Here is a 26,633-nt window from a genome sequence, read left to right as displayed (position 1 = left end):
CAATTTTCAACGTCATTATGCAGCATTACATGCAAATACAACAATAAACATTAAAAAAAGAAAAGTATTGCACATTGCATGGTTTTGTGTGAGTATAATGGTGAATCTTTTTTTTTTTTTTTTTAACCCCCACCCCTTTTTATCAATCCTCCCCTCCCTTCTCCCATTTTGGTCTGCTCCAGCTGCGTGAGTCGCATCCACACACACTCCAAAACACAAAAACACGGACTTTGACCGCCGCGGCGCTTCCGTCCACTGTGGTCGGACTTTCTAAATGACGTCTGTGCAGCGCCTTTGATTGACATCAGATCGTTTATGATGGTAAGTGCGACAGTTGCATCAACCCGGTTTCTGCAAGATAACAATAATAATGGGCGGAAGACATCCCGGATTTCTCGGAATTGTCGCTTTTGTTACGTCACTGCTCGTAAAACAAAAACACCTGCACAATTTTAATATGCGGTTTTTGCTTCTGTTCTCTTCAATATAATTATCTATTTGTGTGGTGGGGAAAGTGGCACAGAGAATGTTCTAGAAATAAAAGGCCTGAAGGGGTTTAATGGTGTAAATTATTTAAACCGTGCAAGACATATGGTGCTATGGTATGAGGACTCTTAGTTGGAAGTTTCAAGTGCGTGTATGTGAGTGTTGACGTGTCTTCCATACCAATGAACAGACAACTACAATGACATGCTTTCTTTCTCAAGGGAGGAAGCTGCAGAGATTTTTTTTTGGCCTCGTCTGTGTTTCCTCCACCCAGCCAGACTCTTACTTGCTTTCCAGCTTCTGTTATCTGGCATGATGATGATGGAATATGAGGAACCCGTCATTAAAAAATGATTTTTTTTTTTTTTTAATATTTGTTTTATTTTTACTTTTACTACATGTATATTTTTTGTTATTTTTATTTGCATATATATTTTAAAAAATACATGATGTATTTTTATGTTTGGTTTTATTTTCAATTTGATTTATGTTTAATTTTGGCAGTCAGTCAGGGCCATGACAAGCAACAGAAGAAAACGTTGACTCACTTCTCCATGACCTTAATAAGCTTGCTAATAAAAAGAGTTGAGTGCCAAGTTGTTCAATTATTTACATTACTTATCAAACTGGGGCAGCTAACCGTGAGTGTGTGTGCCATCTGCTTTGAAGATAGTCAATTGTTCGACATTTACTGCACGTGTCAAATTTAAGAATTAATAAAATTTGATTGCCGTGTTTTTTTTCATCTCTTTTGTTCCAAAGTAGTTATCAATTGCCAAATAATATAATCATTATGTAATTTGTTAGGGCCAATTATTGGGGTGCCTTTTTATTAACCGCTTGTCTTTCTTTGTCCTACTTCAGTCATTCCTGCCTACCATGCATGGGCCTTAACCTGCACCTCACACAACATGTCCGACAAAGACGCCTCATCACCGACGGGCCCCCCGCCGCCTCTGGCCTCTCCTCCCACCCCGCTTCGGATCTCCTTCCCCTTCCTGCGGGAGGGAAGCAGGGTTTGGGAGCGAGAGAGGAAGCCCCCACAACCTGGAGGAGAACTGCCTAGCCCACTGCCCACCAAACGCACTCGCACGTATTCGGCGTAAGTTTTTTTTCCTCTGGAAAAAAGTAGTTATGCAAAACGTTTGAGAAGGTCCAGTAAGATGATCATACAGTAAGTTGACTCAATTAGTGCTGTAGTCCACAAATTTCCTCACTTGTCTCCATCCTGGATGTGTGCAGGACAGTACGAGCCAAATCGGGTCCTGTGTTTAAGGGCGTGTGCAAGAACTTCTCCCGCTCGCAAGGCCACGGATTCATTCGGCCCGTTCATGGAGGAGAAGACATCTATGTCCACGTCTCAGAGTGAGTGAAGACATCCGTTCATCCAAAGTACTTTTATTTTGATATATCCATCCACTCGCATTTTAATCAAATCGTGCCCTCTCTGACAGCATTGAAGGTGAGTATGTGCCGATGGAAGGGGATGAGGTGACGTACAAGGTGTGCCCCATCCCGCCCAAGATGCAGAAGATCCAGGCGGTGGAGGTAGTGATAACCCACCTGAAGCCGGGAAGCAAGCACGAGACTTGGTCAGGTCAGCTCATCAGCTCCTAGATCTTTGGTGAAGGGTTGGACTGGAAAAACTCGAGGTTCGGTGAGAGGAGCATGACGGGTTGAGGTGAAGGTCGAGACGGTGGAGTTGCAGCAGGTAGAAAGAAAACCACAATTGAACTGAATGGAAACACGATTAATTCAGTTTCAGTCCCACAAAAAAAATATTTTGGTTTTTGAATGAGGAAGCACACTGCATTATTATAGTCATAAAAACGCATTAATAACATAATAAATAAAATACAGCATCATTTCAAGCATCAATGCCCAATGATATTGTACTTTGGCCACCAGGGGGCAGTACGATACATTCATTTCAATTGTGGGTCTGCTTAAAGTCAGGTGCCATTCTGAAACAATTCAATGAAAACAAAAATGCGAATATGAGCCACTTGACAACATATTCTTATGCTATGATGCAATCTATTTTATTGGGCTCAAAATGTAATCATTTAAGTAAATATTTGAATGACGAACACTATAAATAGAAACATATCGAATGGGAAAGGACAGCATTACCTGACCATGTGAGAGAAAGGAAAAGGATGACATGAGAAATGATGACAGGATAGTCAATGACTATTTATTATTTATTAACTTATTTATTTTGTTACTATTTAAAGGCTGCCTTTTTACGTCTTTGAGCAACGTTAAGCCTTTTTGATTATTGCACTGAACTAATCGGCATTAAGACAAATTACTACCTAATCTATCATTATGAATATTTCACAGCTTTGCTGTTTTAGCAGCTCTTCACTAAATGTTGAGTAGAAAATGTTCCACGATGCAGTCGGTCGGAATTTCTAGCATAATGTGTTGACTCTCACTAGTCTGTGTTATAGAAGTCAAAAGCACTTTTTTTTTTTCCATTTGTGTCTTATCACTGTGATTGTGTCTTTTGACACTTGGATAACATGTGTGTGATAACATGTTGGAAATAAATGGAGAAATCAAATTGCGGTGACTATTTTCATCACTCCTTTTTTTCATGGGATTTCTTTTGTGTCAATCTTCTTTATTCTTTAACCACAGTGCTTCCACGCTTATCTCCGATGTGCCCCTGTTTGTGCTCATAATTTACGCAGACCTTGGCATGACAATAGACCAAGTTATATGGCCTTCTGCTGGTTGTATATTAACTAGTTGCTGCGTGTAAAGTGGAGGTGAGATACAGAGAAGTGGTTTTTTTTTTTTCCTCGAGACACACAAAAGCATATGAAGAGGTCAGTTGCTGGATTTTCTATGCCTTTTCTTATTTACAGTTTGTAGAACATACCAAAACTGAAGACCCAACTCCTTCATGGATTATTTTCTGAATCTAAGAGGCTAAATCCAGCGGAAATGGCTTCTTGGAGATGGTCCTTGTGGTTGTTCTTTTTTGTGACTCTCATGGGATCACATCAAGGAATCAGACAGTGTTTAAGAGGCGTCTCCATGAGTGTGATCCTTCTGGATGATGACGAGTCTCCCTGGAGCTTAAAGTTTGTCGGGGGACAAATATTGAAGTCCTTGGCGTCCGAGTCGGTGCAAGAAAACAGTAAGAACCCATTTGAAATATATATTTATATATTCAACAATAAGACTGAGGAGCACAAATTCAATTTCCTCTTGTTTTCTCTGTTCCCACCCAACATATTAAAGATACTACATTCAATCTCACGGTGACTTTTGGTGGTTTCAACACAACCTACTATCGACAAAGAGGCTGCCACAGTAGTGCGTGTGAAGGAGTGGCCAAATTAAAAAACCTTATGGTGAGTACATCTGTACATAATCATATTAGTATTTTCTATTTAACAAATTCCAAGAGTAATTCTCTTTTATATATTTGTAGGGCACCTCAGATTTGATTCATTTGTGAGTGTAACTGAGATAGTTTTATCAAACCTCAGTTAGATAGTCTCTGATGTAAGCAAACAGGAACTATACCCCAGTCGGAACATTCTAATCAGTCAATATAGTCCGCAAGTCAGATATGGAAGCATAAAAATGTCAAAAAAGCCTACTAGAACATTTTAACTTTATGTGGAGTTAATTAAAGGCCCTTTAAATAGTTTCAGTGCTGACATTTTGAAGAGGGTGTGCACACTTTTGCTACCACACGTTTTTACTTATACTCTCATTTTTTAATTGAGTAGATTAATAATGTTGGGAAATGTTTTAAAATTATTTAGGTTACTTTATTTTGAACAGGGGTGTGTAGACTTTTGACATAAATTCAATGGAAATATTTGAAGCATATTAGGTGATGGTGTAATTTCTCCGCAGCATTTACATAGCCTGGGCTGTGCTGTGCTCGGCCCCACTTGCACATATGCCACTTACCCTTTGGTTGAGTAAGTGCATCTCCGAACACCTCACCAAGGATGTTCCTCATCTGTGTCCTAATTTTAATTGATACCCTCTTTCACTCTCTTTGTCAGTGCTGAGAAAGGTCTCAAATTAAGTACGCCCATCATCTCAGCTGGCAGCTTTGGACCCGCCTGTGACAACACGCTCAACCTGCAGCGCCTCCTGCCGCCTGCTCGCAAAATCTCTGATTTTTTCGTCCACTTCTGGAAAGACAATAACGCAATCAAACCTGTGTGGGAGACAGCTTATGTGTATAAATTACCTACACACACAGAGGATTGCTTTTGGTGAGAGACCACAAAATATTTGGGATCTGTGCTTCGGTGTACCTCAGGGCTCTGTACTCGATCCTCTTTAAAAAGGAATCAGGATTTTTTTTTTTAAGTCCTTAGTCAGTTTTACAAAACTGATGTCCCGTAATATGCATGATTGGAGTTATGTGATTTTCCCAGGTATATAAATGCACTGGAATCAGCCCCTCACATGTTTGCTCAGAAGGTGAAAAGAACGATGTTGCGCAAACCAGATGACCTCAAAACAGTCCTTTCTTCGCACAGGAACCGGACAAGCAACTGTGAGTCTTCACTGGGACAAACAGAGTCACACTGACTTTAAAGAGACTGATCATTTCCATTTGCAGTATTCATCATGTGCGGCTCTGTGAAGGATGTCGTGGAGATGAAGAATCTCTCAGCAGAAGCAGACAGCAATGAGATTCTCTTCATCCTAATCGATCTCTACAAGTCAGTACTTGGTCAATGTGCATGCACAGGCTGAATTTAAAATGAAAAATAATTTCCACAGTGATCAATACTACATCAACACTACGTCTCATCCAGCTATGAAGAATGTTCTGGTACTCACCATGCCCAACACCAGGAATTATACGATCAACTCGGACCTGAAAAGCAACAACACGGTAATTCGATTTATTATTTGGAAATCAATAAAATAAAATAAAATTTGTCATTTTGAAACAGATGAACGACTACATGGCTGCATACCACGACGCGGTGATACTGGTCAGTCGGGTGATTAGGGAAATAATCGCAAAACCTCACTTGGGAGCTCATCAGATGCCTTACGTTACTGTGCAATACCTTCGGAACACCTCGTTTGACGGTAAGCGACCCAATTTAATCAAATCGTTCTTATGAGGGACAGGAAAAGACGCCTGTCAATCATTTTCACTGACATGACAATTGGTTACCGTGGCAACATTCTCTGTCCTCTTGTGCAGGCATCGCTGGGAATTATCGGCTGGACGAGCAGGGAGACAGAGATGTTAATCTCTCTGTCATTTACACCACTAATGATTACAAGGTATTGTTTTTTTTTTTTAAATCTAAAGATGTCGAAATCTATACATGAAACACAACCCCCCCCTACAGTATCGTACTTTATTCGAGTTTGACACGGAGCACAGCATGACTATGCTGCTTGATGACCATCCCTCCTTTGTCTGGGGGGAAAGACTTCCAAATTTCAAGCCAGATCAAGGTAGGGTCAATGGCTTTTATATTTGCACACTTTAAAAATTGAGCATACTATTTAAAATAGGAACTCGTTATTCCTCCAGAGCCACCATCGCTTGATACCATCGTGGTTGTTTTGGGTGTGATTGTGGTGGTGGTGGTGGCCATTGCTTTCATCTTCTACAGGTTTATTTTGAATTATTTTAAAATGATTTGATCATTTATTGGTATTGACCTGTAGATATTTGATTGCAGACAGAACAGGAGAGATCGTCTCCTGCGGTTGTCCATCTCCCACATCCCCTCTGATCTTGTCACGCTGCTGGAGGACAACACACTCAATGAAGTCTATCTGAAGGTATGAAATAAAAAATAAATAAATAAAATTGTCCTTCACATCATTTCTTTTCAGATCGAAGAGAAAAAAAAGGTGTTTAAGATCCGCCGTGCGCTCTATGATAAGAAGGTAGACGAACAAGCGAACTACTTCTTGTGTTTATGATATATTATTGATCGGAGGTGCCACTGTTCATTTTTCAGGTTGTCATCCTGAAGGAGCTCAATCACTCGGATGGGAACTTCAACGAGACACAAAAAGTGGAACTTCATGCGGTGAGGCACGCACAAGTGGGTGTGCAAATTTTCTATTTTGAATAAAATCGACCTATTTTGATCTGCAGCTCCTGCAAATCGACTATTCTAACCTTACCAAGTTCTACGGCACGGTGAAGTTTGATCAGGGTGTGTTTGGGGTCTTTGAGTATGGTGAACGAGGGTCGCTCAGGGTGTGTATGAAAATATCAAACCTTAAAGCTGAGTGTATTTAATTAAATAAGAACAAGCTTCTATTCTTCACTGCATCCAGTATGTGCTGAATGACAAGGTGTCTTATCCAGAGGAGACGTTCATGGACTGGGAGTTCAAGATCTCCGTCATGTATGACATTGTTAAGGTGACACACTAATGACGATTGACCCTCATAAAAAAACAGTTCGACTTTAGTCCAAATTAAAATGGTCATTTCAAGAGGCAAAATGTTATTGCAATGCCATTTTCTCCCAGTAAAGGGTGCCAAAGCTTGATTAGGGTTTTCCAATTTTCCAATGTGTGTCTGTACAGGGTATGTCCTACCTCCATGCCAGTGACATCCAAGTGCATGGGCGCCTCAAGTCCACCAACTGCGTGGTGGACAACCGCATGGTGGTGAAGATCACAGATTTTGGCTGCAACTCTTTCCTCAAGCCCGGCAGAGGTAAAAATGAAGCATCATTGAATTGATTGTCAGGCCATTTTGATGATCTCTTTTGTATCTCCACTCAGACTTGTGGACGGCGCCTGAGCACTTGAGGAAACAGGGCACCTCGCAGAAAGGAGATGTATACAGTTTCGCCATCATCGCTCAGGAGATCGTTCTGAGGAAATCAACCTTCTACACGGAATGCTGCTCTAACCGTGCAGGTGAATCACAAACATGTTTTTATTTTATTTCATTTTATTTTATTTGTTTATCCAATTATTATTTATTTTATTATTTTTTTATTATTTTTGTTTTTTTGTTTTATATTTTCTTTTATATTACACAAACAATGCATTGTGTGTGTGTGTGTGTGTGTGTGTGTGTGTGTGTGTGTGTGTGTGTGTGTGTGTGTGTGTGTGTGTGTGTGTGTGTGTGTGTGTGTGTGTGTGTGTGTGTGCTCAGAAAAGTTATCCAGGGTCATCATGTCCTACTTCAGACCTGATCTAGACTTTGACACAGCTACAGAGAAAGAACTTGAGGTATGAGGCTGCTATTGCAAATTGTACCTTACACAAAAATTACATAATTATTGCAAGATACATTTTAAAAGTAATATTAAAACTATTTATTGCCTTTACCGGCTATCAACACTCGTTTTTTTTTTGTCCTCAATATACCCCTTTAGGTATACATATTAATAAAAAGTTGTTGGGACGAGGATGCTGAAAAAAGGCCAGATTTCAAAAAGATTGAAAGCTGCTTGGGAAAAATCATCAGGTAATTGTCACGTTTGTTGCATTATTACATGACGATCAGTGCTTTAATGTTATTTCTCTTTTTTTTTATCCCCCGCTAGTAAAATACACAACAAAGACAACGAGAGCTACATGGACAACATGATACGTCGGTTGCAGATGTATTCCAAGAACCTGGAGCACCTGGTTGGAGAGAGAACGGCTCTTTATAAAATGGAGAGGGACCGGGCGGATTGCCTCAACTTTATGCTTCTTCCACGGTTTGTTCAAATCAAAGTTGCATTTGAAGCATTGACCTCAAAATGGCGGCTAAACAAGAACTTCTTCCCATTTTTTGTGTCTGCAGTACTGTGGTGAAGAGCTTGAAGGAGAGCGGGGTCGTGGAGCCGGAGCTGTACGACGAGGTGACTATTTATTTCAGCGACATCGTGGGCTTCACCACGCTATGCCAGTACAGCACGCCCATGGAGGTGGTAGACATGCTCAACGACATCTACAAGGGCTTTGACAGCATCTTGGATCACCACGATGTCTACAAGGTACAATTCTGCCTCATATTTTCTGGACCTGGAGTTGATAGCTCTGATTCTCAGGTGGAAACAATCGGTGATGCCTACATGGTGGCTTCCGGACTTCCAAACCGGAATGGCAATAGACATGCGGTGGATATCTGCCGCATGGCCTTGGACATTTTGACCTTTATGGGTAACTTCCAGCTCAGACATCTGCCCGGCATCCCCGTGTGGATACGCATCGGCGTGCACTCAGGTAGACCAAATGCGACGTTTTTCTAAATCTAAATTCCACAGTTGGCAGAAAATTAATAATTTAATTTATTTTTTTTAAATTTTATTTTATTTTATTATTACAGTGATCCCTTGTGTTATGTTATGGATTTTAGTTATTGATCTGACTCCAAATTGCGATCAACACTTAACACATAAATTGCTATATCCTAATCCACACACTGGCGTACCTAACAAATTTGCGAGTTCGTTCTGTCAAAGAGAAGACCAGTTGATCAATCAGACCAAATTTACCAATTGTTTATTCCTGACAAAGCGCACTAATTCAGGCCTGGGTCCCGGGTCCCTCACACTAAAACTCGTGCGTTTTTGTGACCACCAAAAGACGACACATTCTTCCGGGTTGCCCAGTTTTGAAGAAACACAATATGAATATTAAAGCATGCAAAATATTGTGAGATGATTGGTCGATGGCCATCTCCTCCCCGTCCAGGTGTTGCTGAGGTCAGGCGGTTGGGTTTTCCCCGCGAAGCCCGGCCACATAGACGTGCTGTTGTTCTCGTTTCTCACCGACCTTGAGGTGTTCTCGTCCGGTACTCCCTATCTGGGCCTATTCCACAACACTTCGAAGAAAACAAGTTCATGCAGTTTGCCTGCACATTCTTCGCCACCCACCAATCCACACGAGCACTCCAATACTAGATATTAATATGATTATAAGTTTAACACAACCTTAAAAAATATGTTTGCAAACTCCCGAAAGCACATTTCCCTTTACTTGCTACTTCGTGTTTCATTTATCGCGGCTTAACTACATCGCAGTTTTTTTTTCCTAATTAAAAAAAACATTTAAAAGTCAAAATAAAACTTCTAAATTGAGGAAACGTGTCTAACCTTTAGGACAATGTAGTATTGCTCCAAATGTTCGTTTACATTCCTTTAGAAGTCCGTTTTTGCGTGTTAGCACGATCGCGAATTAGCATCTTTCCGCTAACTCGTTAGCCTTCCCAGTACTTCTTGTTGGTGACCGTACTTCGCAGATTTCACTTATCACGGGTGGTTTTTGGAACCAATTATCCGCGATAAACGAGGGATTATTGTATTAATTATTAATTTATTTGATTATTTATGTATTATTTTTAATCTGTTCATTTATTTGTGTTTCAGGTCTGTGTGCAGCAGGTGTGGTCGGCGTAAAGATGCCCAGATATTGTTTATTCGGAGACACGGTCAACACAGCGTCTCGAATGGAGTCTACAGGCCACCGTGAGCGAGCACGTTCTTAAATGAGCAAATTGATTTATGTCGCCATTAGTCGGCTCCTGCCCTGTGACGTTTGTAATTATTTATGTGCAATTAGAGCATCCTCATGGCCACACTAATGAAATGATTGTGACATTTTGCACCGCAGCCCTGCGGATTCATGTCAGTCAGCCGACTATTAATATCCTAACCAGGACAGACTGCAAGTTTGAGTATGAGTACAGAGGTGAAACATATCTCAAGGTAATGGAGGAGCCTCAGAAAAACTTCTGGAGTAGGGCAACAATTTTTGTTTTCTCAGGGTAAAGGAACAGAGACGACATACTGGTTGACGGGTGAGACGGGTGCAGACTACGACCTCCCGACTCCACCCACAACGTATGCAAATTTTAAACCTGAAAAAAAAAAAAAGGCAATTCGATATTAACCTTGACTTTCTTAGGGAGAACTTCCAGCGGCTTCAGCAGGACCTCGCCCACATGATCCTGGCATGTCTGGAGCGGCGTTCCAGAGGCTCCGTGCGCCGAAGGCGTCGTGGCGAGGACGCGGACAAGGGGCGAGGTTCTGAGGTGGAACCTCCAGAATATTTGCATCTGGCCACTGTGGATAACACCCTGAGCACCTTCCTCTAGGACCAACACTGGAGAAGACTTTTCAATATGTACGTACAAAATTGATTTAATATCTCCATTTTGTTAGGTACCCATCCATATATATCATAAAATATAGTAAAATAAAACAACACTTTAAAAATAACAAAAGGAAGTTTTTTTTTGTTTTTTAGATTCATGTACATAAAATACATTGCTTTTTTTTCAGAATGCTTTCAAAGTCCCGAAAAGTTAGCGTGTCACTTTATTCTTTATGTTAAAGACATTCGCAATCTTATTCATATTTTGACAAGTGGTAGCCTAAAAGAAAAACCCTTTAAGTACATTGAGGCAGCATACTCAATTAAATCCACATTTCTTAAATTCCACTTTTGTTAATGTACAGAAATAATAATTTTGCCCTTTATAGGTTATACACATCAAATACAGCCGGAAGCATTTCATGTATGGTGTATAAATTGTGAGGTTGTTGCAAAGCACTCTCGCCATGCAAACAGAAAAGGTTGAAAGGAACTAAAATTTAACACGTGGCTGTGTTGTTCCAAACACACAAGCATATTTTGTGTCATATGTTTGTGCGGGTCAAGATTATTGAATCAGTCCAACATGACAACTATTGAGTATAGAAAAAAAAAAGTCAAACAATACCCTGATTTCTTTTTTTAAGGGGAGAGACATTCCAAAGAAAGCTTGATAATAAATAAGTCAAATATACAAAAGAATATTAAAAAAAAATACGACTCTCTTGCAATCAAAACAAAACTTGGACTCAACAAGAGATTGTAATGTACGCGTGAAGTGAATTCTAAAATGCATATAAAAACATCCATGACCATTTTGACATGTCAGTTTTTTGCCGTTTGAACAAGGCACTGAATGTTAAAAAAATAAGTAAAGTCGCCCAACAAAAATTGTCGTCTATACCACCGACATGATTATCATTGGCTAAACATTTTATGCTAACATTAATCCTGCTACAAGTGTCATTATAAGGTTCTTATCGTTTTCAGCACATGCATTACAAAAAGACGTAACATAAGGTGCAACTCCATGAAACGTTTCTAAACTAATTTTGTAATACTTATTTTTTACTGTTTTGCATTCCATCCTACATGATGCAATAATAACGATCATTTTGTCGTTAACTATAACTGCTTCGATGGGAATTCAATATATCGTATTGTAATTCGGGTTCGCCAAAATCTTTGGTCATAAATGTACTAAGCTTCGCTACCCTTGTTTGCACCACAAAACCTATTTGCAAGGTCCCTGGAATATACTTTAGAGAATATTGCTGTACTGAACTAAAAATGTCTTGTTTCACTTCATCTTCTTAAATTGGTCAATAAAAATGCTACAAATCTATTTCCAGCAACCACACACACACACACATTCCATATACAGGATGTTGTTAGGAGCCTAAATAAATAATTTAGGGCTCTTGTTACGTCTACATCCGGGAGCCGTGGATCTGGAAAAGCTGCGGAAGGAAAACAAAACAGTTAGCGACTCGATCCGCATTCGATGGCAGTGCATCTTCATTAGTTATCGTCTGGTTGCCATGACAGCGATGATGTTGAAAATGGGGACATACGTGATGGCTAAGAGAGCAAAAAACAAAATGTGTGTGCTCTTGTGTATGAATGTCTGGGAAGGACAACGCAACATCAGAACTGCCGCACTCAAAGGTCAAGGATATTTCATGTCACAGCATCGGAAATTAGAAGCCGCCGATTGGCCGCGCTGTTATCTCCAATGATGAAGACAGAAGACATCTTGATCTATTTTGAATTAAACCCGATGCAGTGGCATGAAACCCCAAGGTCACACGCACACACACCAGTTCCTCACCCTTTCCCCTGACTGGCTTTAGAACAAAGGAACATGACTCCCTCATTCTCTAAGCCACTCATTCGGTGTGGTTTCTCTCCCTCCCTCTTCTTCCTCCTCCTTTGCTGCTTCCTCCTCCTGCGGCTCCGTCGGCTGCGGTCAGCAGGAAGGACGAAGGGTGGGAAAAAAAAATTAAAAAATGGATAGAAAATGGGAAAAAAAAATGAATGCTGATGAGTGTCAGTGAGTAGGCAGATATATATTTACACTATATATCTTTTATGAACGAGAAGAGTTGAAAGGTCACTTGATGTGGATGAAGTGGATGACATTTGTAGGCGAGTGACATTTGAAGCTTTTTCAAAGCATGAATACACACACACACAAGCATAAACACTCAAAAATTTACAACCCAACTATGACACACTAACTCAAAATATTTCTCGTTCTATTATGGTCATGTTTATAACCGCACTTTGGTAAACACATTCACTGCCAGCCCAGTTAAATGGATATAGCTGTCAATGGCAGTGAAGGAGTTTAAAAAAAAAAAAAGACATATTTAGCAAGTCAAAATTTAAATTATATATTTTGTAGAAAATATATTTATTTAAAAAAATAGAATAAAATATGGCAATGTAATTGTATACACATTAAATGTTTACTATCATTTTATATAATAGTATCATTATTTTTTGCGTATTCACTATCTATTTAGTTGTTTATTTGGAATGCAGGACAAAAATCCCAAAGAGCTTCAGTGGGATACATTGTGGTCCACCCTGCGCATAAATTCCTCGATCTATTTAAAACCCTCACATGAAGATAAACATCTGTTTTTTTTGGGTTTTTTTTGGAATCAAAAATTCAAAATTTCTGAATTTGTGCACATATGTGTGCCAAGGAGAATTTCACCTTTGTTTTGTGGCTTTGCTCTGTACCCAGTCCAGAACCAGGCGTGTGAAGCTCCTTGGAAACGACACACAGAAACTCGGCCTGATCTTCTGTTCCGTAGCTGTACGACGAGCCTATGTTCACCATCTAGACACACACGCGCAGAAAGAAAAGATTTATCAGCAGGAAGTAAAGCTCATCGAGGAAGAAAAACACGTGAGTGAGGAGAGACTCTGGTTTTCATGCATGCTGGGTCAGGTCGGGGAGCGGACAGCCGGTCGTTGCACACTTAGCGGTGGACATTTATGTTAAAATTACAAACAATGTGTGCTAAGCAAAGCTGTATTGTGCGTATTTGAGCAAGGTGGCAAAGCAGGGAGGGGAGGGGCTAAATGTGATTGCTACCCTGATTGGTTGGAGAGAAGCCTGTGTGAAAAAAATTGAAATAGGAACTGTTGTGTTTCCATCTTTGGTATGCTGTAACTTACTAGCGGACACATTTAAACCAGTCTTGCCTTATTCCACAAACTTCTCCAGTGAAGCCGCAATGATTAATCGATGACCGGTTGATGATTGAATTAATCGATAATCATTCTTGATAATTGATTAATCGTTTTGAGACCGCGTTTAACTAAAAGTTGTCCATCGTCAGAATTTCAGCCTCTCATAAATATTTGCAAATATTACTTTTTACTTTGAAAATATTTTTCTCTTAAATGTTTCGTATCAAACAAGTAACTGAAACACAAATCATTTGTTTAGCATTTTCTGCACGGTCAATTTGAATTATGTTGCCGTTCTTGAATAAACGAATGGAAATTAAAACTTTTCCCCCAAAAAATCTGATTCATCGATTGACAAAATAATAAACAACTGATTAATCGATTATCAACACAATCATTAGTTGCAGCGTACTCTCCAGTAAATTGCATTGCATCTCGAGAAATATAATAAATAAAGGAAACCACAATTGTAAGGCTTCTTAACAGAGGCACTTGTGGCTTAGGAATGTGGTTGCTATCTGCATTCTCTGGTGCTTCACAAAGCAGAAGCTAATGGAAGTGCAGCGAGTAGGGCTCGGGTCAGGGGTCTTGGAGGGGGGATGGGAGCAGGAGGGGGTCAAAGTTGAAGGGTCAGCAGCAGCGTGAGTCCAACCCACAGTCCAGAGTAGTCCAGTGCGGGGCTTTCTGCAGGCGCGCACGCTGACCTGCTCAAACTTCCAGCCGTCGGACATTGTGGAGACCATCTGGGTCAGCTCCTCCTCCTGGCACTGTAACACTCGATACACATGCTTAGGGGGAACCTGCTGATATAGTGCAGGGGGGGAGATAAAGGACATGACAAATTAATTAATTTGAATAGTCACATGAAAGCAACAGTGAACGCAAAGTGATAAGATCATCTTTAAAAGAGAAATTAATTGAATTGTCAGTAGATGGGCCTTTACTATTTTCAGATGAGACTGCCGCATGTGACCCCCAGGCATGTGCAGTTAAGTGCAGTACAACACAACACAACACAACACAAGGAGAGAGTGGGAGTATGCTTAGGGATGGTGCTCTGATTATATAAGTGTAAGTGCAATCACCCTGAAAAAGAAAAAAAAAAAGAGAGAAACAGTGGCAGCAGCACACTCTTTACACAAAAAGCTCGAGGCAGTAACAAAAGATCTTGCCGGAGATACAAAGTGATGTGATATCCATCACAAATAGAAGCGTTGTAGATTAAAAAAAAGCTCTGACAAAAAACATCAATTTGTGTTTTACCTGCGTGGACTTGGTGTCCCTCTCTATGATGCGATCTTTGATGAGTTTTATAAGAGGAGTGATGTTGTAGAACTCAGCCTCCTCTAGGACTCCTAGAAATCAAAAAAGGAACATACAAGTTAGCTAAGTGTGTGCCGCGGTAATGTGTTAAGTTTTTCACTTAAATAAATAGAAATAATGGTTAATTTGTTAATAAACAGTCATTAAGAAAAAATATTTTAAATAAATACATTTTAATACAAATAAAACAATTATTAGATGAGTCACTAATCGATTGTATTAGCGATAGCGATAGCGTTGCCACCTTCTTCAGCTAGTTCCTTGTTGTAGACCAATTTGCCGTGTCGCAGGTAGTTGAGGATGGGTCCGAAGTAGGTGGGGTCTCTGTCAATCACGTAGGCTCCTGTCTCATCCTTTTCCATAAAAAAAACACAAAATTAGCATTGCCGTTAACATTTGATTCAATGCCTTCTACAAACAAACGTAATTTATTGCTCTTCCGGCATAGAAATTAGAAGTCACATGGAAAATAAGCAGTTTGAGAAGGACATGAAGCTATTAATAACACCCTCAAAAGAACTTTGAAGGGGACTGAGCATGAAGATGGCTAGAGAATAATCACATTAGTGTATTTTGGGAGTGTGGTGTGGGCAGAAGCTTCCTTGGTGCGTCAGTGTCTTGAAATAAAATGAGCTAGGGTGTCATTTTGGGGAAGGAAAACATCTAACGAGTCATCCCAAGTCCTTTAGTTATGATGTAATAGTCGTGTGTCCACAAATGTTTTTCACCTCGACTGTACTGTTAAGTAGATTACGACTCCCCGCAGAGGTTAAGTACACACAGCGTGAATTCTCCGATCGTGATTGGCTACTTGTCAAACGATATTATCAGCCTTTTTTTTTTTTCCTCAGTCAACATTTGTCCGATTTGTTATATCGTCGCATAACACAGATGAAGCGAGTTTGGACTTGTAGCGGAATCCACATTGGCACCGTGACATGGGCAAATCACTTCCACATTTCAAACAGGGGCGGGAAATAGGGCAGAAACGTGCACAGACACGCCTTGGTTCCAAACAACCTGTGTAACCTGATGAAATATTTAATCAGTATCAAATACCAAACAGAATCCGAGCTTCATAAAGAGGATTATAATCTGCAATCCTGTTACACGTTGATCATGTCACATCATCCAACATTAACTGTGTGATTGGCTCGAATAGATATAATCCAGATTAGGGAGTTAAATTTGCCATTAAAAAAATGTGTGGCACAAGCAAAATGAATCAATTCATATTTTGACCTTCAATAATATGAGACTGCAAATGATATGATTGTCGCATTGCATCCTCCTACTGATGTTCAGTGGCAATTTTGAAGACGAGGCAATGTGCAGCACCATTAGACGACCACTTCAAGCATCCTCTCTTCCTATACTTATCAACATATCACATTTTCATCCCATTTCGCTCCACATAGGATGCAAGTGGGATTTCGCAGCCCCTTGCAGAAGGAAATTGGCACGTGTTCCTCCATCTGACTCCAGCGACACTCACACCATGGAAGGATGCTGAGACACACGCACACTTCACTATTCATGCCGAATATAAAAAGGAGCGTATGTGATAAGATGGAAAACGTTTTACATTGTACTTCTTTTTCAGCTCACTCACAATAGCAAGGAAATTAAGCATTTATTTGATATTCTACTAGTGCACTGAATTGTCTTACTAGTGAGGATATAAACTGGACTAGTAAATAAATGCTCATAAATAAAAGCCAATGAGCACATGTTTAAATAGGACAAATGAGGACTTTCAGGAGGAAATTTTAATTTGAGTATTCTCGTTGTAATGGGTTACTTACCCACATTAAAGGGACAATCTATTTGAAACACCTCTCATTGCATTGTGTAGGTGTGCCTAATAAAGTGTCCCGGGAGTGTGACGGGAGGATCGGGTTCTATTACGCCGTACTAAACACGCATAATGGAGGTTTTTATATTTACTTTCGTCATAAAAAGAATGCTCGATTGTGGACCAGGGTGTCCTGGTTGGGCTCACCGTGTCCGAGTGCAGGTCTTGCTGTTGGCACAATCGGTACAGGAACGAAGTTTGTTCTTTGAGTAGCGTCTGCCTCGTCGTCAGGAACACGGTGCCACCGACGTTCAGCCGAACCCACTTCCCATTATTTCCTCCCCCGGGGTTGATGACCGCCGAACCGTTACTGACGCTATGCGACGTCTTCCCACCGGATTCGGTGGAGCTGGTCGGAGAGGAGGTCGCGGTCTCCCCTGCCTCGTTGTCTTTGTTATTGTTGTTGTTATTGTTGTTGATGTTGTGGTGGCATCCGTGAAGTGCGGGATCCCACTCGTCGTCCGCCGTGGTTGCCATTTGGGAAGGGACCGCTTCTCCTTGCAGAGTGGAGCCCAGCGAGTTGGTTCCTCCGCGTTTTCTATGGGTTGCCAACCCGCAACGGTTCTGGGCGTGGCCTGGAATGGCCACGGTGGATTGTGGTATTGGTAGTTTTTCTTCTGACATTTGCTTCCAAATGCAATGGCGGTCTGTGCATTTAAGACCCTTCAATCGGGATTTAATTCGCCCTTTTACTAGGACCACTGTCGAGCAACCAGCTATATTAACCCACTTACGTCATCTGCAGCTCAGAATCAATAGTTAGCTAATCTAAAACTCTTTAAAATATAAAAATATGCATATCCTGTATTGTACTTTGACACATGTACAGACTTTTTGAATATAAACTGTGTTAGTACATGGCTGTTCTATGATGATTCTTAACTATGTTGCTCAACTGGGTGTTCACTGTTTAGTATCTTGCTCAACGTAAGCAGGAAGTGAAAATGAAACCTGCAGATAAAACAATGGTGCTATGCAAACAAAGACAAAAATTCATTTCATGTGTGGGTCAGTGTGTTACTTCATTTCGGATTTTTCTATTATTTGTTTCATCCACAGGCATTGCCTTAACATTAAAAACTAAACAATATACAGTACATGTTAATGATTCTTTTATCACTTTTATTACTACATTTACATGTACTAATCTGCATAGAATCCACGTAGTTGCGTCCTTTAGCATCAGCGCTACATGTCAAAATAGCCCTCCAGTGGTTAAACATTAACATTTGCGGGTGATGCTGGAGGAAAAGGTCAGCCACCTCCCCCTCCTCCGGGGAATAACACTTTGCATCATATCCAAAGACCTGCAATCTGCAAACAGCCTGTGCCATGTCTCTTTGTTTCGAATGGCAATTAGCAAATGTTAGCTTAAAAAAAAAAAGACAAAACTATTCCGAACAAAATATTACAGAGGTGATGGTAGGTGCGTTTAGGGCCGCTGTAGAACGTGTTTCATTGTGACAAAAGAAAAGTTATACATGGGAGGAAGACCCTGGTGGGCGGTGATGTTAAAGGAGTGCCACGAGAATGGTCGAAGACCCCCCTGGGTTGTAGGGCCGTTTATTGCCTCTGCAACTAGCTGGAGAGCCATCTGGTAGTCAGTCACCTGTGTCACGCGACAGGAGTGAGAATTTTTTTTTACATGCACTCCCTCAAACGTCATTTTGAGTGAAATTACACAACCGCTAATTACAAAAACATATTCACCTTTGTGTCATAACAACCTCCGGGGCGTGGTCTCCTTAGGCGCAGGTCGTTACGGCAACAAATGGTTTTACACGGATGGCCCTTGGCATAAGGATCTCTTTTGTAGTCTGAAATATAGTCAATATATATACAATAATGAAGATGTAAATCCACTATGTGTGCGGACAAATGGAGTCAGCTATGTCCACGCCCACAACAATGCAAACTGCCCTTTCAAAAAAAAAAGGCTAACATGCCTTCGCACCGCTAATGGAAATAGAACCCATTTTGTATTGATATTATATTTTAACACCTACTATTGTATCGCATGATGTGCTTGAGGGACCTGAGGTCATACACCTTAGCCTGGTCCCTGCGGAGAATTTTGGCTCTGGGACAAAGATCGTAGGAAAAGTCTTCTCCGTATAGCCGCCACATCACATCGTACCCACTCAGGTTGTAGATGTCAACATGAAATGGAATGTTGTAGGATGGCCAGTAGCCTTAAAGAGTGAAGCAAATGTTATTTCTAAGATGACTTTGACTTGAGTCCTATAATTCAAAAAGTACTCGTAACCTCCTCGTAAAGCTTGAGTCTGGTCAGTGTGCATAATTTTCCCGGGGATCTGCTCCACGACAGTCAGAGCTCCAGTCCTGATACTTTGCCTCAACGAAACCTTATTCAAGTCCACCACCATGTACTGGCTGTTATATGTACCTGTATTATGAGAAGAAATGTCCCTTTGTTTCCAGCATAAACATTCTGAGCCTGATCACACTTTGCTTCTAACCGGAGTTGTATTTTGAGAAGATCTGCGCCCACTCATGGCCACTGTGCGCCAGGCTGTTGGCTAATCGCACTCTCTGCCAAGCCAGAAGGCTGTGAGGGCTGATCTGAGAAAACAGCGAGGCGTTGAAAATACCGATAGAGGTTTGAGTCAGCAGCAGGCCGCTACCGAGCAGGTAGAAGTCATCTAGAGATGAGAGGAAGCCTGCAGAATGAGGATGAAAATAATGAGGTGTTCACATGGAGGCTGAGGTTACATGCAATTGTTAACAACAAATTTCTTTGAAACATTTAATAAAAATCTGCTGGTCCAGACTTTTCATGCATTTTAGTTGAAGTTGTTATAAAGAAAAGAAGAAATCTCTTCATTCTAACACAGTGAAGTCACATCCTTCCCGTTCTAAAAATAGCACAAGTTGTATTCAAATAGCAGCAGAGCCTGTAAGAGGATTTTTGTCTGCCCTGGGCTTTGACAAATCTTTGCTGATGAAATGACTTAGCCTGCTTTGACCTGCCTGTGAGGTCAAAACACGAGATATTGTAGCTCACATTTGATTCTTATATGTACAGTATTTTTCTCTACCAGGGTAGCTGCTGAATGACATTTTTCCAGTGGCTGAATGTGACGCCCTGAGGTCCCAATGTTTATAGATGCGCATGGTGGCTGCATAATTGTACCAACTGGAATGGCCCAAGAACAGATTCTCAAAGCCAGATGTCACCTGGCACACAGAGAAGAGATGTTTGCATTTTTGTCCAATTCCCCCCCTGACTCAAAAAATAATTTTCAGTGTGAGGGGGGAAATGAAGCTTCAAAATTGCTTCATGATTCATCAGTGCTCGCTCACAGCTTGGGCCAAGTGAGTCAAGCCTGACCTTTAGAAGAGCCGTGCAGTGGCCCATTCCCGGCATCCTGAAAGCGGTGGGCCCAGTAGACTCCGGGCGAGGCGTCAGCGCAGGGACGAGATCCAAGAGGTCACCGACACCATTTAAAAACTGCACGGCAAATGCAGACAGAGGCTGGGAAGGGAGGACAGCGAGGTGAGTACAATGGCATGGTGATGATGAGAATATTTACAAAACACACATCGATGTGTTTGACTTTAGCCCATTGTCCAGCTCCAGCGATTAAGCCGTCCAGTTGGGCGAGGATCAGTCCCAAATGTTTCCACAAAGGGTCACTAGTCTTCTTCAGGTTTACTTGCTCTCTGGCCCACTGGTCCTGTTTGCTGTGTAGAAGCCCATAGGATTGCTTTGTGAGAAATTTAGTTTATTATAAATACTAAGGGAGAAAACATTTCAGGAGATTTTAAATATTTACCTTAAGAATCTTTTCAAGGGATTCAGAACCCTCTCATCCTTTATTAGCTGGGGGTACATGTTGGAGTAATGGTTAAATATTTGTCTGCAATGAAAAAAAAAAAGACAGTAAACTTGTATCAGTACATGTCCATGACAATTTTGCAATTCCATTTGTTAAAAGTTTATTAAGGGTTACACCATAAAAAGTAGTCCCATCTTCTCACCCAGCAGTGAGGTAGCCTTCCAGGTAGCCAGCCAGGAAAAATGTCGTCTCATCTTCCTGTTGGACGCCTCCATAGCCAGCACAGATCTCCAAGATGCCCCATCCAGTGAGTTGCAGGGTGTCATTGAAGTAACCATAAGCACCACCCTCTGTCTCCTTCACCCCCTCCTTCAGGATCACCCTTTTCTGGGCTGCATCCCAATACACGGTGGCCTCATTGAGGTCTGTCATTATAAGAGGATGCTTCAGGGTCACATGGTTGAGGTTGAATAACAGACATTATGGAACACATGTAATAACAGTGTCATCGGCATTAAATTATTTAAAGAACATGTTTCTGTGTTCCTCTTGCTTGACCTGTCTTGCATGCTTCAATTTGTATTGGCAAATATGAAGGCTATAAAAAATATGCAAAATTAGATATATGCATTGTAATATTTGACAGAATTGTTTTGCGTAAACTATCGTTTTTCCAGGAGTATAGTTAGGAGAATAATTTAGATTTGACTTCTTCTACCAACAAATTCTAATACTCACGCCAAGTGTGCACTGATGCAGCCAAAGTGTTCAACAGGATGCACAATTTGATGCCATGCTGCCCCATTTTTTGCTGATAAATTCCTGCTGTTGTCCCGTATTTCCCAAAGTAAATCTTCCTCGCGGAGTGGACGTTGGAGAGTAACGATGATGAGTTAAATGGAAGGGAAAAAAAAAAAAAGTATCCACCCCAGATGGGACTCGAACCCACAATCCCTGGCTTAGGAGGCCAGTGCCTTATCCATTAGGCCACTGGGGCCTGAACACTGCCAGGTTCTAATGTTTAATTTATTCGTTTTGTTAAACGTCATTCCTGCCGTGTTAATAGTAAAGTACATAAATGTTCATATACCAATATAATCGGAGAACATTTTGATTATACACAATAATGAAGCGGAAGCGAATCCCATCACTATGGTGATGCAAAGTCGAACGTTCCATTTTCTCGTCTTTACAGGGGCCCATCACTTTGGTTATCAAACCCAAACGTCACAGGATAACATACAAAGAGTGATGCATGCATATTAAATTTCTTGCCGTTCTAATAATACACTAAGACTAGTGTACTGTTAGGCGTTCAGTGTTTTTGTGACCAGATTGATGTGTTTTTGAATGGAACATTCGCACTTGCGCGGTACTGCTGCGCTGTTTAACATAGAAGTCGACAGCGTTAGGGATTTCACAAAAGTCTGTATGGAGGTAATTATACATATATAAACTCAGTCAGTTATCTGCCACCACTAACCCATCTAACAAGTCAACAGTATCAATTAAAGGTCAGGTATGAGAAGTATCCTAGGAAGCGTGTAACAGTTAGCAACATAGCATTAGCTAGCCGCATAGCGTACTAACTACTTGGTAACCATAAACACGCGCTGGCGAAACGCATGTTTTGTATTTACATTTACGGTAATGTTCATCTCGATCTTATTTAGGATCTAAAAATGTCCCTGAAGCTCCCTCGATTTGGGAAATCATTCAGTCCGAAGAAGATTCCTCCGCGGAAATCAGCATCGTTATCGAGCCTTCACACAGTAAGTTTATTCGCCTTCAAAATAATAAAAATATGGATTTGTGGAGAGTAAACTGATCTAAGAAACTAATGTCCTTTCTTTAAGTTGGACCGTTCCACACGGGAATTAGAGTTGGGCCTTGAATGTGGACCTCCTTCAATGACCATTGGAGGACAGACGTTGAAATTTGAGGATGGACAATGGATATCAGGTGATTACTAACAGTGTTGTTACATAAAAAAACAATGCAGAAAATATCACGATGTAGCTTCTTCTGTACTTGTTCTTGATTTAGAAGCCATCATCTTTCACATGCATCATGCAAACTCCACTTACGAAGGCTAATACAGATATTATCAGATCTTGTCAAACACCAGTGTGCTGCTGCAATTAAAAATGTTGACCGCCTCCATATATTATTACTGTCTGATCAGAATCAGGGGGAAATGTATCAGTTCGAGAAGTCGAGCGACTTAAGAAGAAAAACTTGCAGCTGGAAGAGGAGAACAATACCCTGAAATTGAAGATAGAAATTCTTATTGACATGGTGAGAGCAGAGGTCTTGGTAACAAAAAGTTACTCTGTCTTCATGAATGTTATTCTTCTCAATTTCTTCTAATCCTCTATATTCTTTTCTGTGTAGCTGACAGAATCGACGGTTGAGTACCACCTGATGGAGAAAGAAGTGGAGGAAATAAAGTCTCAACATTAAAGAAATGAAAACGTGATGTAATGCCTTCCTCATAGGAAGTTTTTACGTAAAATGGTGTATTTTCTTCACTACATTATAGACAAAGATTTATGTGTGTATAAAAGTCAAGCCTGAGATTATTTGTGTCCCAGTGGTATGAATACATTTGGGCGTAACTCTATCTAGTCTATTTGCAACAATGATAGGCCTGCAGTCATATTTTGCAGATTTTTTTAATTTCCTATTGTATATTCAATATTTATGTTTTTTTTAATTGATCCTTACATTAAAGTGAAAACTGTAACAATTAAAGTCACTGGATTTATTTTATTGGGGTAATTTAATAATTTGCCAATATATTAGCAGGATGACGTTAAAAAAAAAAGGTAATCATAGTAAGCTTTGGTCACCAGATATTAGGGAGGACTGAAGGTGCTGTAATTAAATAATTGTGTCATGGAATATTTATTTTAATGTTTATTTAATTCTGTGACTATTTATTTAATTATTTCAATATTTAATTCGTAAATATGTATTTGTGCTTTTATATATTATTTGTTCAAATTTGTAGCGTCTAACCCCGCGCAAGAGAGTCAGTACGTGAAGCTGATTGGCGGTCGTAGCGAGACGTCATCAGCAAGTGACTGCGCATGCACAGATTGCTGTGAGCGCTTTTTTTGCTTAGCGCTTTAGCTGACGGACGTCAAGTTCGAACTGTTTTAGCTGTGTTTTAACGGCGTGTCGTAGAAAACTTTACCTTTATCAGTGGTATTTAGTTGCGTTGTTGTTGGTGACGTTATATTTCATCATGCCCAGAGGCGGTAAGTGTCACCGCTGAAGCGTCGTAAACAAGTTTAAGCTAACATTAGTGTCGAGAGGTAGCTTTTACGCATGCTTAGCTTGTAGCATGCTAACCGAATTCTACGTAGGCTGTAATATTGGGTTTTGCGACCCAGGCAACATCACTAATTGCATATTTTAGTTCTATTAACGTTACCATGTTTATCGTGGTTGACAGTTTCACTTTTTTTTTAAAGTCTGCTATAGTCAAGTACTTTAATCAATGTTTTCTAATATGTGTACTCAGTTTTAACCTACTGTATGTGACGCAAGACTGTAATATTTGTGGATTTTAAGATGGTATTTTTGAAATTAATTAAAATAAATCCAGAAGTCACATATGGAATTAATTGACAGCCGAAAATAAAAGGCATTTTTTCCCGTAATTATAGTTTGTTTTATAACCGTAAAATTTATATTATTTAAAGCACAGTAATATTCTTGTATTTATTATTATTGACATACAGGGAAAAAGGGCCATAAGGGCAGAGGAAAGCAGTTCAGCAATCCAGAGGAGATTGACCGACAAATGAAAGCTCAGAGAGAGCTGGTAAATAAATCAATTCATTTTTCAATCATCAATTGTCTCAAGTCTGATGCACTAATGTGTCCCCTCCCTCTAACAGGAAGCAAATGATGGTGTCGCGAAAGAGAGCGGTTCAGAATCCGAGGAGAGTAGCAGCGAGGAAGAGTCTGAGGTCAACATCATTGCTGTTATTTTAGTTGACTGCCAGCTTTCATCAGAGTCATGCGAACATGTTTGTTTGTGCATACAGCATAAGAAGAGGAGTGGCGTGGAGGGACTTATAGAAATTGAGAATCCAAACCGCATTTCTCAGAAAAGCAAGAAAGTGACTGAAGTAGATGTCGAAGCTCCTCGAGAGCTGTCTCGCAGAGAGAGGTGGGTCTTTCATGAAAGATGACCTTGCATGTCACAGTAATGTCATGGTAACAATGAACAAAAATGCAAATAATTGACACACCTTTTAAAAATGTATAATGTAGCACCACTTTTTTCCCTCAATCATTGAGTTGACCAATTTGTGCAGTCGAGTAGAAGCTCCTCCCTTCACTTCGGCATAGCTCTTTAGCAAGGTTCCATAAGTTGATGCCGAAGCCCTCCTTTTTAAAAGAACTCTAGCGCCATCTTGTGGCACTTAATGGAATGCAAGAAATATCACATAAATGAGGATTAAATGGTAGCTGCACTGCGTTGATGGCAATAAGCTCACTCTTTAAAAACTACACGTTGCCATATTCCTGGTTCGTAACCTCAAAATGACATTTTGATGTTGTGGCGTCCGCCAGGGAGGAGATCGAGAAGCAGCAATCTAAGGAACGATACATGAAGCTTCATCTTGAGGGGAAGACTGACCAGGCAAAAGCTGACCTGGCCAGACTTGCAATTATTAAGAAACAGAGAGAGGACGCTGCCAGGAAGAGAGACGAACTCAGGAAAGGTGAGGCCACTTTGCACAACCTCCTGGCAGGAACTCATGAATCCAACATTGTAAATGCTGGATTCTCAGACTTACTGGATTTCCCATTTTAAAATGTCATATCTCTTGTTTGCTCATTAAAGATGCAGAGGTCACCAAAGCAAAGCGTTAGGCACCTCCTCAACAACTTCAACATGCACATCGGTCTCAGAGGGACAGACAGAGGCAAGGGAACACATTTGAGTAACGTCAGGACATGATATGGCTGCCCCCGAGCTCCATCCAGGTTCTTGGCGTAACAACAGCAAAGAGGCCGACGTGCTCCCCAGAGCCAAAAAAAAAAAAAAAAAAAACCCAGGTGAAATCATCAAGGGATGAAGACAAATGCAACATTTGGGATCCCCCCCCTCTCCCCCCCGCGTGGGTTTTCTCAGTCTCACTCTTTACTCTTCTTCCGCCATCTTAATGTTGCTAATCATTTGCATTCCTTTTGCCATTTTTACAAAATTTTGTCGGGACTCACAACAGCAAGGAGTCGACACCGGGAGGCCTTAGGTGCTTTAACTTTTCTTTCCGCCTGATTCGTTATTGTTGGATATTTAGAAAATTGCACGCAAATTTGGAATAACAATTTTCATTTCCTCAACACATGAGTTAATGAAGTGGACATTTCTTGTAATGCCTCAAAGCAGAAGGACTATTACTTGAACTACCTTTTTGTTGTAATAGATAAACACCGTCTTTGGAAGCCTTGCATCAAAGTGGCCTTGGTGCGGTTATACTGGGATCCTCTCGTTTCTTTTGTTGTACCTCAACTCAACACCCTCATTGTTTACAAAAGACCACCTCACCTGTGATTATAGTTATCTTTTTCACAGCATTCCATTTCAAAACAGAACTTCCGTCTTTTGTATCTTCTAAATTCGACCAGCAAAAAAATCTAATATTGTTTACAGAACACAAATTGGATGCTGATTTAAAATCCAGCCTGTCCCTGAGCAGGTATTAGGCTTCAATAATAATAGTCACACGTTCGTATAAAAGAACCAAACCGCCAACTGTTTTTAGGAAAAAGGAAAACAAATTGCAGCATAGAAATGAATCCCTCAACTTTTCCTTCTTGTAGTTGAAGTCATTTAATAAAGAAATTGATTCATAAATTGAAATT

The 26,633-nt window shown here is 40.5% G+C and overlaps 6 protein-coding genes and 1 non-coding gene across 14 annotated transcripts; 4 read left to right on the top strand and 3 right to left on the bottom strand.

Moving 5' to 3' along the window:
- Positions 1 to 152: 152 nt before the first annotated feature.
- csdc2a (cold shock domain containing C2, RNA binding a) lies at positions 153 to 3,055 on the top strand. The gene is made up of 4 exons (XM_088359766.1): positions 153 to 321; positions 1,351 to 1,588; positions 1,729 to 1,851; positions 1,941 to 3,055. The coding sequence occupies exons 2-4, from the start codon at positions 1,398 to 1,400 to the stop codon at positions 2,101 to 2,103; spliced, it is 477 nt and encodes a 158-aa protein (XP_088215892.1). The 5' UTR covers positions 153 to 321; positions 1,351 to 1,397; the 3' UTR covers positions 2,104 to 3,055.
- Positions 3,056 to 3,124: 69 nt separating this feature from the next.
- On the top strand, positions 3,125 to 14,088 carry gucy2cb (guanylate cyclase 2Cb). Of its 3 annotated transcripts, XM_088359761.1 has the most exons (29): positions 3,125 to 3,263; positions 3,363 to 3,637; positions 3,742 to 3,854; positions 4,369 to 4,436; positions 4,524 to 4,739; positions 4,905 to 5,026; positions 5,093 to 5,195; positions 5,257 to 5,371; positions 5,433 to 5,574; positions 5,693 to 5,775; positions 5,844 to 5,952; positions 6,032 to 6,113; positions 6,183 to 6,285; positions 6,340 to 6,393; positions 6,468 to 6,539; positions 6,608 to 6,712; positions 6,793 to 6,879; positions 7,047 to 7,179; positions 7,248 to 7,385; positions 7,627 to 7,703; positions 7,850 to 7,941; positions 8,021 to 8,179; positions 8,266 to 8,458; positions 8,513 to 8,687; positions 9,833 to 9,931; positions 10,077 to 10,171; positions 10,230 to 10,306; positions 10,371 to 10,589; positions 13,315 to 14,088. In XM_088359761.1, the coding sequence occupies exons 2-28, from the start codon at positions 3,442 to 3,444 to the stop codon at positions 10,558 to 10,560; spliced, it is 3,198 nt and encodes a 1,065-aa protein (XP_088215887.1). In that variant the 5' UTR covers positions 3,125 to 3,263; positions 3,363 to 3,441; the 3' UTR covers positions 10,561 to 10,589; positions 13,315 to 14,088. The 3 variants fall into 3 exon arrangements, 2 of the variants coding, with proteins under 2 accessions (XP_088215887.1, XP_088215886.1); XM_088359760.1 differs by lacking the exon at positions 3,125 to 3,263 and having other exon boundaries at positions 3,280 to 3,637; XR_015853997.1 differs by lacking the exons at positions 3,125 to 3,263; positions 13,315 to 14,088 and having other exon boundaries at positions 3,280 to 3,637; positions 10,077 to 10,154; positions 10,371 to 10,418.
- On the bottom strand, positions 10,674 to 17,512 carry kctd17 (potassium channel tetramerization domain containing 17). 4 transcript variants are annotated; one of them, XM_088359763.1, is made up of 7 exons: positions 17,092 to 17,512; positions 15,334 to 15,442; positions 15,030 to 15,121; positions 14,423 to 14,566; positions 13,285 to 13,410; positions 12,391 to 12,522; positions 10,674 to 12,019 (listed from the first exon to the last, which is right to left on the bottom strand). In XM_088359763.1, exons 1-6 carry the CDS (start codon positions 17,419 to 17,421, stop codon positions 12,433 to 12,435), a joined length of 891 nt encoding a protein of 296 aa, XP_088215889.1. In that variant the 5' UTR covers positions 17,422 to 17,512; the 3' UTR covers positions 10,674 to 12,019; positions 12,391 to 12,432. The 4 variants fall into 4 exon arrangements, with proteins under 4 accessions (XP_088215889.1, XP_088215888.1, XP_088215891.1 ...); XM_088359762.1 differs by having other exon boundaries at positions 14,423 to 14,569; positions 17,092 to 17,511; XM_088359765.1 differs by having other exon boundaries at positions 14,471 to 14,566; positions 17,092 to 17,511.
- A 446-nt stretch (positions 17,513 to 17,958) lies between these two features.
- plbd1b (phospholipase B domain containing 1b) lies at positions 17,959 to 22,595 on the bottom strand. The gene is made up of 11 exons (XM_088360741.1): positions 21,483 to 22,595; positions 20,947 to 21,169; positions 20,742 to 20,825; positions 20,508 to 20,649; positions 20,297 to 20,440; positions 20,004 to 20,142; positions 19,425 to 19,625; positions 19,211 to 19,351; positions 18,951 to 19,136; positions 18,655 to 18,761; positions 17,959 to 18,553 (listed from the first exon to the last, which is right to left on the bottom strand). Exons 1-11 carry the CDS (start codon positions 21,547 to 21,549, stop codon positions 18,377 to 18,379), a joined length of 1,611 nt encoding a protein of 536 aa, XP_088216867.1. The 5' UTR covers positions 21,550 to 22,595; the 3' UTR covers positions 17,959 to 18,376.
- On the bottom strand, positions 21,669 to 21,741 carry trnar-ccu (transfer RNA arginine (anticodon CCU)). The gene has a single exon. It is a non-coding gene; the product is annotated as a tRNA-Arg (tRNA).
- On the top strand, positions 22,007 to 23,498 carry cby1 (chibby 1, beta catenin antagonist). Of its 3 annotated transcripts, none has more exons than XM_088360744.1 (5): positions 22,007 to 22,258; positions 22,418 to 22,516; positions 22,601 to 22,706; positions 22,930 to 23,042; positions 23,139 to 23,498. In XM_088360744.1, the coding sequence occupies exons 2-5, from the start codon at positions 22,427 to 22,429 to the stop codon at positions 23,205 to 23,207; spliced, it is 378 nt and encodes a 125-aa protein (XP_088216870.1). In that variant the 5' UTR covers positions 22,007 to 22,258; positions 22,418 to 22,426; the 3' UTR covers positions 23,208 to 23,498. The 3 variants fall into 3 exon arrangements, with proteins under 3 accessions (XP_088216870.1, XP_088216869.1, XP_088216868.1); XM_088360743.1 differs by having other exon boundaries at positions 22,007 to 22,263; XM_088360742.1 differs by having other exon boundaries at positions 22,014 to 22,181.
- A 326-nt stretch (positions 23,499 to 23,824) lies between these two features.
- On the top strand, positions 23,825 to 26,631 carry pdap1a (pdgfa associated protein 1a). The gene is made up of 6 exons (XM_088360714.1): positions 23,825 to 24,007; positions 24,494 to 24,576; positions 24,653 to 24,724; positions 24,803 to 24,927; positions 25,335 to 25,486; positions 25,609 to 26,631. Exons 1-6 carry the CDS (start codon positions 23,995 to 23,997, stop codon positions 25,635 to 25,637), a joined length of 474 nt encoding a protein of 157 aa, XP_088216840.1. The 5' UTR covers positions 23,825 to 23,994; the 3' UTR covers positions 25,638 to 26,631.
- Positions 26,632 to 26,633: the final 2 nt, after the last annotated feature.

The sequence above is a fragment of the Syngnathus floridae genome, chromosome 18 (assembly GCF_059516105.1).
Source record: "Syngnathus floridae isolate MCC-2025c chromosome 18, RoL_Sflo_1.0, whole genome shotgun sequence".
Classification (NCBI taxonomy): domain Eukaryota; kingdom Metazoa; phylum Chordata; class Actinopteri; order Syngnathiformes; family Syngnathidae; genus Syngnathus; species Syngnathus floridae.
The sequence above is the reverse complement of the archived record's forward strand: the minus strand, read 5'-3'. Positions and strand labels throughout refer to the sequence as shown.

What these genes read in the sequence shown, in the direction of transcription:
- kctd17 (XM_088359762.1), bottom strand. Translation starts at nt 17,421, where the DNA reads ATGGCAACCACGGCGGACGACGAGTGGGATCCCGCACTTCACGGATGC. An exon ending in AAGACCTGCACTCGGACACG is followed by an intron (nt 15,443 to 17,091) that starts GTGAGCCCAACC and finishes TTTATGGAAAAG; the next exon opens with GATGAGACAGGAGCCTACGT. An exon ending in CAAGGAACTAGCTGAAGAAG is followed by an intron (nt 15,122 to 15,333) that starts GTGGCAACGCTA and finishes TTTGATTTCTAG; the next exon opens with GAGTCCTAGAGGAGGCTGAG.
- plbd1b (XM_088360741.1), bottom strand. Translation starts at nt 21,549, where the DNA reads ATGGGGCAGCATGGCATCAAATTGTGCATCCTGTTGAACACTTTGGCT. An exon ending in CTAAAGTCAAACACATCGAT is followed by an intron (nt 20,441 to 20,507) that starts GTGTGTTTTGTA and finishes CTCCCTTCCCAG; the next exon opens with CCTCTGTCTGCATTTGCCGT. An exon ending in GAGGTTGTTATGACACAAAG is followed by an intron (nt 18,554 to 18,654) that starts GTGAATATGTTT and finishes CGCGTGACACAG; the next exon opens with GTGACTGACTACCAGATGGC.
- cby1 (XM_088360742.1), top strand. Translation starts at nt 22,095, where the DNA reads ATGGAACATTCGCACTTGCGCGGTACTGCTGCGCTGTTTAACATAGAA. An exon ending in CGTTATCGAGCCTTCACACA is followed by an intron (nt 22,517 to 22,600) that starts GTAAGTTTATTC and finishes CCTTTCTTTAAG; the next exon opens with TTGGACCGTTCCACACGGGA. An exon ending in TAGAAATTCTTATTGACATG is followed by an intron (nt 23,043 to 23,138) that starts GTGAGAGCAGAG and finishes TTTTCTGTGTAG; the next exon opens with CTGACAGAATCGACGGTTGA.
- gucy2cb (XM_088359761.1), top strand. Translation starts at nt 3,442, where the DNA reads ATGGCTTCTTGGAGATGGTCCTTGTGGTTGTTCTTTTTTGTGACTCTC. An exon ending in GTGCGCTCTATGATAAGAAG is followed by an intron (nt 6,394 to 6,467) that starts GTAGACGAACAA and finishes TTCATTTTTCAG; the next exon opens with GTTGTCATCCTGAAGGAGCT. An exon ending in AATGGAGTCTACAGGCCACC is followed by an intron (nt 9,932 to 10,076) that starts GTGAGCGAGCAC and finishes TTTGCACCGCAG; the next exon opens with CCCTGCGGATTCATGTCAGT.
- pdap1a (XM_088360714.1), top strand. An exon ending in GCAGCGAGGAAGAGTCTGAG is followed by an intron (nt 24,725 to 24,802) that starts GTCAACATCATT and finishes TTGTGCATACAG; the next exon opens with CATAAGAAGAGGAGTGGCGT. An exon ending in GAGCTGTCTCGCAGAGAGAG is followed by an intron (nt 24,928 to 25,334) that starts GTGGGTCTTTCA and finishes GGCGTCCGCCAG; the next exon opens with GGAGGAGATCGAGAAGCAGC.
- csdc2a (XM_088359766.1), top strand. Translation starts at nt 1,398, where the DNA reads ATGTCCGACAAAGACGCCTCATCACCGACGGGCCCCCCGCCGCCTCTG. An exon ending in CGCACTCGCACGTATTCGGC is followed by an intron (nt 1,589 to 1,728) that starts GTAAGTTTTTTT and finishes GGATGTGTGCAG; the next exon opens with GACAGTACGAGCCAAATCGG. An exon ending in ATCTATGTCCACGTCTCAGA is followed by an intron (nt 1,852 to 1,940) that starts GTGAGTGAAGAC and finishes CCTCTCTGACAG; the next exon opens with CATTGAAGGTGAGTATGTGC.